General features: G+C 41.8%; 1 protein-coding gene across 1 annotated transcript in view; it reads left to right on the forward strand.

Moving 5' to 3' along the window:
- The window catches only part of LOC120780383, a 374,181-nt gene extending 367,420 nt beyond the window's left edge, over nt 1–6,761 (forward strand). The window contains exon 7 of the mRNA XM_040112670.1: nt 6,565–6,761. Coding sequence (XP_039968604.1) covers nt 6,565–6,704 — 140 coding nt within the window. The 3' untranslated portion in view covers nt 6,705–6,761. The remainder of the gene's footprint in view (nt 1–6,564) is intronic.
- The last annotated feature ends 1,818 nt before the right edge of the window (nt 6,762–8,579 follow it).

Consider the following 8,579-nt stretch of genomic DNA (forward strand, 5'->3'; position numbering starts at 1 on the left):
AGCAACCCTGCTGCAAGGCATTGCTCTAGTAACGACAAACACAAATTAACACTTACCGATCCAAACGGGGTTAGATCGCCGAAAGAACAGCCCTTGGTCGGATGAAATCCGAGTCAATTCCGGTGCGTAGAACCGGCTGTCGTGGGAATTGAACCTCGTGCGAGAACCAACCAGCAGCTCTTGGTCCCTCGCACTGTCTGTTCCGTGTGTCAGACCGTCATACGTCGGAACGTGGCATCCGTCAAGTGCAACTCTTGTACTGGCTGGTGTCACTTTTCGGCGTGTTCCGGCCTGCGCACCACACGTGAGTGGAGTGACTCATACGTTGCTCCATGCTGCAGGAGTCTGCCCCCGCAACTCACAACAGTGGCGTCGCCTATTAACACCCCAGCGCGACAACCGCCCCTGCGGGTACTACAGCTGCAACAACCTCCACCCACACGTCATTTCCTCACCCCCAGGATCACCCACGGACACCCGCAACAAACTCGGCTACTTCAATTTAACTGCAACGGACTCCAGAGTAAGATCGAGGAGATAGTTGCACTTATGAATCGGGAACGTCTATCGATAGCTGCGGTCCAAGAAACCAAGTTAAACAGCCGCTCAGATCTTCTGAGTTGTGCAGGTTTCAAAGTTATACGTAAAGATCGCGAGCGAGATAATGGTGGTGGCCTAGCTTTCATATTGCACAACACCGTGCAGTATCGTCTAATCGATGTAGACATCAACCCCAGGGATACTACCCTAGAATTTCAGGGTATAGCTATCCGGTCAGGCGATGTCGAGCTCGAAATATTTAATATATACATCCCTCCAGTTACATGTTGCCCAACAGGATATCACCCGAACATAGGTGCGCTACTTCGTGGTGAAAACCGTTTGGTACTAGGCGACTTTAACGCGCACCACGATCTTTGGCATTCCTGCCTGTCAAATGATCGTAGGGGGATGGAGCTGGCGGAACAGATTGACGATTCGACATTCTGCACAATGAATGACGAAGCCCCCACCAGAGTTATGGGCACCTGTAATAGCTCGCCTGATATTACCATTGCTAGCGGTGGTCTGATAAACAGCATAACCTGGCGACCTATGCTAACTCTCGCATCAGATCATCTGCCCATAATTATTTCGATCGAGAAGCCTCCCGATTTTGTTTCTGTGGACAACCGCACCTATTTTAACTTTAACAAAGCTAATTGGGTCGACTTCACAGAATTTACTGAGAGCACCTTCAAAGCTCTACCCATTCCTATGGACGAATGCGTTGGCGAACGTCAATTCCGCAAGGTGATCGCAGCAGCTACCGCTCGCTTCATCCCGGCTGGAAGAATAGCGGAAATCCGCCCCAATTTCCCAGCCGAAGCAGCCGTTTTAGCTAATGAGCGCGACACCTTACGCCATGCCGATCCCGGGGATCCCCGAATAAGGGATCTCAATTTGAAGATTCGGCGAATGGTAAACCAACATAAGCGGACGAAATGGATGGAGCACCTGAAGTCCTGTAACCTCTCCACCGGAGTGAGTAAGCTTTGGGCTACTGTCAAAGCTCTGTCTAACCCGAAGAGACAAGACGACCGAGTTGAAGTTCAATTCAATGGTCATGCCTCTTCGGACCCGAGTGCGCGAGCTATTTTAGCCGGCAATTTACACTGCACCCTTCGGTAGACAAAGCTAAACGATGTGTTAACCGACGGCTGCGCAAAATGCCAAACGAAGGCGTGCCACTTACTTTCACCGATGAGGAGGTTCAGGGTGCCATCAAGAAAGCAAAATCATCTAAATCCATTGGCCCTGATGGAATCAACATGCTAATGCTAAAGCATCTAGGCTCGACGGGAGTAGGATATCTCACCAAGGTCCTCAATCTGTCGCTGACCACTCTTCAAATACCCGATGTGTGGAAAGTCGGAAGAGTGGTCCCACTACTGAAACCTGGGAAACCCGCCAACAAAGGGGAATCTTATCGACCGATAACTCTCCTCTCCCCAGTAGTGAAGACACTTGAGGCCTTGCTACTCCCGACCTTCACTCACCACCTGAGCCTAGCCAACCACCAGCATGGATTCCGAAAAGTGCACAGCACCACCACAGCACTTAGCGTCATAAACGCCAAGATAGTTCGTGGCCTCAACCAGAAACCACCCTGAGAAAGAACGATCCTCGTAGCGTTGGACCTGTCAAAACCGTTTGACACGGTCAATCACACAACGCTACTGCAGGACATCGAAACAACTACGCTCCCTCCAGGGCTAAAGAGGTGGACCATGAACTATCTGAGCGGTCGCCAGTCATCCGTACTATTTCGAGGTAAAACATCTAAACTGAGAAGAAGTAAACAGGGGGTTCCGCAGGGTGGTGTCCTCTCCCCACTACTGTTTAACTTCTACATCTCAAAACTCCCACAACCACCAGAAGAAGTTTCCATAACCTCGTACGCTGATGACTGCACGATATTGGCGTCGGGCAATGGAATCGATGGCATGTGTTCGAAGGTAAACAGCTACCTCTCCGACCTTTCTCGTTTCCTCACTGCACGAAATCTCACACTTTCCCCTACCAAATCCACAGCGACCATATTCACAAACTGGACGAAGGAGTATAGACTTGAGCTTAACATTGCAGTCGACGGCGTCAAAATTCCGACTGTCAACAATCCTAAGATTTTAGGTGTAACTTTCGACAGTCTATGCTCCTTCTCTCCTCATACGACCGCGATTATCGCCAAAGTACAGAGCCGCAACAAAATCCTCAAGTCGCTAGCCGGCAGCACATGGGGAAAAGACAAAGAAACGTTGTTGGCAACATACAAGGCAATCGGCCGGCCGGTCCTCAATTACGCAGCCCCCATATGGGCAGTTCCTGCTGGGATGCTTTCGCAGAAATCACCCCTGCAGTCATCTGCTTGGAGCGGAACCGCCTCCTAGGAGCATCAAAAGGTCATTCCTGGATTACGTCGACGACGTCGTACAGTACGCCGACCGGACTTCGGACGCAACTAACTTCAGACAGGTACTGACCGCCATTCACAGCGGAGCCATTAACACCTTCACCGACTCCCTTCCCGTGAATGGCGTTCTTGGAGTTAAACCACCACCCATCGCAGACGAAGAGCTCCAGCTGCCGCGAGAAACGCGTGTGACCCTTGCGCAACTTCGTTCTGGATACTATAGCAGGTTAAACTCCTACTTATCCAGAATAGACCCTGACATACCCGACGTATGTCCTGCATGCAACGAGTCTCCGCATGATACTGACCACCTCTTTGCATGCCCCACAAACCCCACCCATCTAACACCCTTCTCCCTTTGGTCCGACCCCGTCGAAACAGCACGTTTCTTGGGCCTACCGTTAGATGACATCGACGACAACACAAATGACATTTACCATCCCAACGGGGATTAGACTTCCGTTAAAACAACAACAACAGCCTTTTTTTGAGCGATTGTCAAATTGTGCGGGATCCAACGAGAACAAACCTTTTTTTACGGTCAGGTGTTCATGCAATATCGAATGTATGCTGGTGGGAGAAATTCATAGGCATGCCTCTATCTGAAGGTATGTTACATGACGGTCTTGCATTATCAGTTCACGTACGGCATCGATGTTTTCTGGCACAACGGCTGTTTTGGACGACCTTCACGGAATTCGTCTTTGAGCGAGCGTCGGCCACGATTGAATTCGTTGTACCAGTTTTTCACAGTGCTATAGGATGGTGCTTCATAGCCATACAAAGATTTTAGTTCATCGATGCACTCTTGTCGTGATAATCCACGTCGAAAGTTGTGAAAAATGATCGCACGAAAATGTTAACGAATTAATTCCATTGTTTGACCGAGATGAATTTTTTAATTCCCTGTAAATAAAACAATTCACGATTAAATGACAAAACGTTCTGAGTGATGTTAAATTGATGATGCTAAAAAATGTCAAACTTTCCAATGGAAATGTCAGATTGCACCTGGCAACACTTAGTGTTGCCCTAGGCCAGAATATATATAGCAGCCCTCGTATAAAGAAGAAATAGTCGCAAAAACCTTTAACAATACTGTCCTCACCAAATCAGGTAAAACTGTTCATAAAAATTTAATTAAAAACTGCTTTAAATAAAAAGATAAAATTATAACTTAACGAAAAATAACAAAAATAATATGCACCAGAATTCGAAAAAAACGTTATAATAAATAGATTATAACTTTGCCATCAAAAATAAAACTAAAAAGTAAAAATAAAAATATTTAAAGGCCAATATTATAACTTCATATACATTAAAAATTTAAGAAACATTCATAGTAAGAATCACTTGTAGAATGAAAATGAATTGTTATCTTTTTATTCCAATATTTAAATATCTTAATAAAATAATAAATCATGTAAAATATGTACGTAGTTAAGAAATACACCATTTAATTGCGCAGAGGCGAATAAACCGCACTTATCATCAGTCTAAGAAATGAAGCCAATCGTTAATGAATATGATACCAGTGCCAAAGATGACACTACATACATATGTCGCTCAATGGAACATTTTTATAAATAAAAGGTTACGGTACGAAAGAGGACTCTAGAGCTCAGCCATAGACTCCTTACATTGAAGTCTCCCAGTTGCCCAAATAAAACTTTACAAGCACTTGTCTGTGGAACGCGGACGAATTAAGAAAGGAAATATTTTGTTTTACAGGGTACTGCACTAAGCTTACGAATGCTCAGCAATGCAGGTACAAAATTACGCAAATGCATCACGCCACCTTTACCGCTACGCACTACAATATCGTCAAACTACAATTAAGGAATTTAATGACGCTACTAACACGCTACTAACAATACGCGTCGCTGCCGGTGCTTAAAACATTAAGTTCAAGATTCAAGTTTCATTTTTAATTCGACTATTCACTCTCCAAAAAGATAAAAAAATAAATTAAATACAAAGTAAGTTAACTTATATATAAATGATCAGGATGACGAGAAAAGTTGGAATCCGGTGGACTGTCTGTATGTCCGTCCGTCCGTCGGCGCAAGCTGTAACTTGAGTAAAAATTGAGATATTTCGATGAGTCCTGGTATGTGGATTCCTTAGTAAAAAAAAAACTAAAATCCAGTTCGTGAATGGGCGTAATCGGACCACTGCCACGCCCACAAATTGCCCTTAACCGAAAACATATAAAATGCCATAACTAAGCACTAAATTAAGATACAATTTGATACAGAGGATTGCAGTAGCAAGATGCACCTATAGGCAAAATTGTTTTTAATAGTGGGCGTGGTTCCGCCCTTTAAAAAGATTAAGTACATATCTCCTAAGCCATTTAAGCTACACGACCTGCTACTGTTAAAAACTACTAAAAGCGCAAAAAAGCAATAACTAAACATATCAGAGACATTAAATTTTACCATCGAGATGGTATGAGAAAGCTTAATGGGAGCCGGTGTGAAAATTGGACGATGCGCGTGGCATCGCTGAGTCTTCGTTTGGGTGCACTTCTCGGGTTGAAGATTAAATAGTGTCTTCTATTAGGCTAGCGTTTTAATTGTGTATTTGTTGGTTTTATTTACTTATTTTTTATTTATTTAAATGTTTTTTCACTTAGTTTATAATTTTGTGTTAGCTTAGTTATATTTGTTTCACTTAATTATTTATTTGAATGTTTTTTGTTTGCACACTTAGCTTTTTCGCCTGTGTTAGAGCCACCTCCATGGATTTATCACTCTGGCGTATTCTAAAGCGTATTCTTAAACTTCTGTTTAAGTTTTAGTACAATCACTTTCACAGTCACATTTTGTCGAATTTTGTTCCTTAAGCTTAGTATCCAGCTCTCAAGAAATGTAAAAACTTCATATAAAAAACGCTTAAGAAAGTTCTTTTACGGATAATAAATTAGAGAATTGAATAGTCTAGCTATCGCATCAATAATTATTATCCTACCGACTGCGCTACTTACGTATTGTCAACACTTGAGTCCAATAAATGACCGGGCTAGGTGCCTAAGGTCAACGCTGTAAATGTTTTTTAATAAAACGCGAGAATTTACCGAACACCCGTCCGCTTATTTCATTCATCAGCTTAAGACTAAATGGTACAGAAAAGTTTATGAGGGAGAATGGCAAATCTTCCTATTTAAAAAAGAGTATGGCAGAAACTGAAAATTTTGTAGATATACTTACATATATATAATATGTATTTAAATTTTTTTGATCATACGTCGTTTTGCATTTTAGGTGAGGATACATATGTATAATGACTTTGGTTATTATTGTATTTTAAATAAGCCAATCAGAAATCAGAGTATGACTTATCTTTACAAAATTGCATAGGAGTATGTTCTCGAGTATACATAAATTAATAATAACATTATTCCTCATATATCCATCTTATATCGTAGATACCTCAGTTGAGTTAATAATGTTGATTTTACTGCATTAAAAAATCTCAGGCAAAAAACAAAATGACTTATAAGATAAGTTAATAAGGTACCAAATGTGATAGTAACCCATTCACGATATGTCGAGTAATGAATATTGAATTCTTATTTTATAATTATGTTATTTTTTTATTCTTTTCAGATTGTGTTTTGAAATGGCTTTCAAGAAGACAAAACTCGATGCCAGTACAGATTGACTCAGAAATCTTTCGTGTAATTCCCAAGCATATGCGCAAGCGAATCAAAAGTGCGAACGGATGTAAAACTCAAAACATCACTTAAGCTTTTAAAAATTGGACTTAAAATTTTGACTTTTAAAAAAGTAATAAGTGAATTAAATATTTTATCCTACTAATGTGTTATATTATAAACAAATTTAAAATTAAATTTTTACTTGTAACTATAATTATACAGCTGTGTTCAGAATTACTGAAAGTGTTATACTTGTAACTCGCTGAAAAAGCCTGAAATTATAACCTCAACGAGTTAACGGGTGTTAAGTTTGTTTCACCAGGAATTAAACTTTTGAGACCCTATGTTATGGTATATAACTTAACAAAGTTAAACTTTTTTCAGTATACTGGATTAAGCCCTTTAACGCTACCCACTACTACAAGAATGTTAAACTACAAAAAGGAAACACCAACACTATCCGAAAAACATGATTGAAGCATTAGAGGAAAACTTTAAAATACCCACATACGTATGTATATCAGCCTAATGGGGAGAAACTATTTGAAAGACAAATCCTGTATAAAACCCTTGCAGACTTCTGAAACGTCGATTATTACGGTATATTAAGTTTCGATATTATCGACAATACTTAAGCAGTTGAGAAACTGAAGATTTGTGCAGAAAGTTAGACCAAGCAATTATTAAAGCACAAATGTGGCTTGGCGTGCGAGATGAGTGCTCCTTTTTCTTCCCACTAAGCTCCCGATGATGGAGAAATTCATTATCATATCAGTGATCAACTCATCATAAATCAAATACTTTCGAATTGTAATTGTTCTTTACCATATAAATTCGCTAATAAATATAACCAGAATATATTAAGGGAGGGATTAGGGTTTTAAGGTAAAAAAATACTTTCTTTGCGAATTTATTTCTTAAATATGGATTGAGCAATTTTATTCGGACCTTTTCTACATTATTGAGCACACCTTCGACAAGCTTTATTCAGTAGCACTACGTCTACCGCCACCTTAATAGCACCCACTTCTGCCTGGAGCTAAGATTGACGGAGTGCTGCTTACAGAAAACTTCGCCTCCAACCGTCCTCACTACCCCTCTTCTGCAGCGCTTTTTCCTCATCCACAAAGCCCTCGTAGGTATGTGAGCAGAGAAAAGGTTGCCACGATTCCAGGGATGCAGTTGAAGAAAGGGAGAAATTCAGCGTGTATTTTCAGTATCCAGCTTCTCTGAGCCTAAGAGCTCCGTTTGCTGCCATATACCTACCGGCGACCGACCTGTCTTTGAAATAGGCACGCTGGGCCTTTAATAGTTTACACCTCGGTATTCTACGCTTTAAAAAAAGATACATTAGTCTATCGTATTAAACGGAAACGAGGATAAGCTAATTGGCCTGAAATGCTTGGTACCGACGTGAGAGCTCTTTCCGGCTTTCAGTGTAAGCGCAACTTTTACCAGTCTCCAGGCTCTCGGCACACGGCCTACTCTAACGCAAATCGCGTAGATGAGGCCCACCAACTACATGATATCCGCTGCAGTTGCACCGGTATGATGCCAATGGGCCTAGAGACTTGAAAGCTTTGAATGAATACAGCATAAAGGTAAGGTGGCGTTGGTCCAAAAAGTCCAAGAAAACTGTACAGACCTTTTGAAGTTACCCCAGTGGCACTTCTTCGGCGAAATGGCTCAGCGAAAAGTAAGCATCCAAGAGTAGTTCCAACGATTCCTCGCTTCTCGCGGTCAACCCACTATCCGCATTTTTCAGACCCCTGGAGGCGGAGGAAGAATGCACCTAAATGACTCGTGCCAGCCCTACGCACTTCCGAAGAAGGTTCTCCATGATGCTCTCTGGGATTTCTATAATTTCGATTTGTACACAGCCAGGCCTGCCTTATATAACACCCAATCGTCAGTTAGCTCTGATGTCTACCTAAGAGGTTTCCCTTTGCCTTTCTGAGTTTTGAG

Source organism: Bactrocera tryoni, unplaced genomic scaffold (genome assembly GCF_016617805.1).
Source record: "Bactrocera tryoni isolate S06 unplaced genomic scaffold, CSIRO_BtryS06_freeze2 scaffold_25, whole genome shotgun sequence".
Classification (NCBI taxonomy): domain Eukaryota; kingdom Metazoa; phylum Arthropoda; class Insecta; order Diptera; family Tephritidae; genus Bactrocera; species Bactrocera tryoni.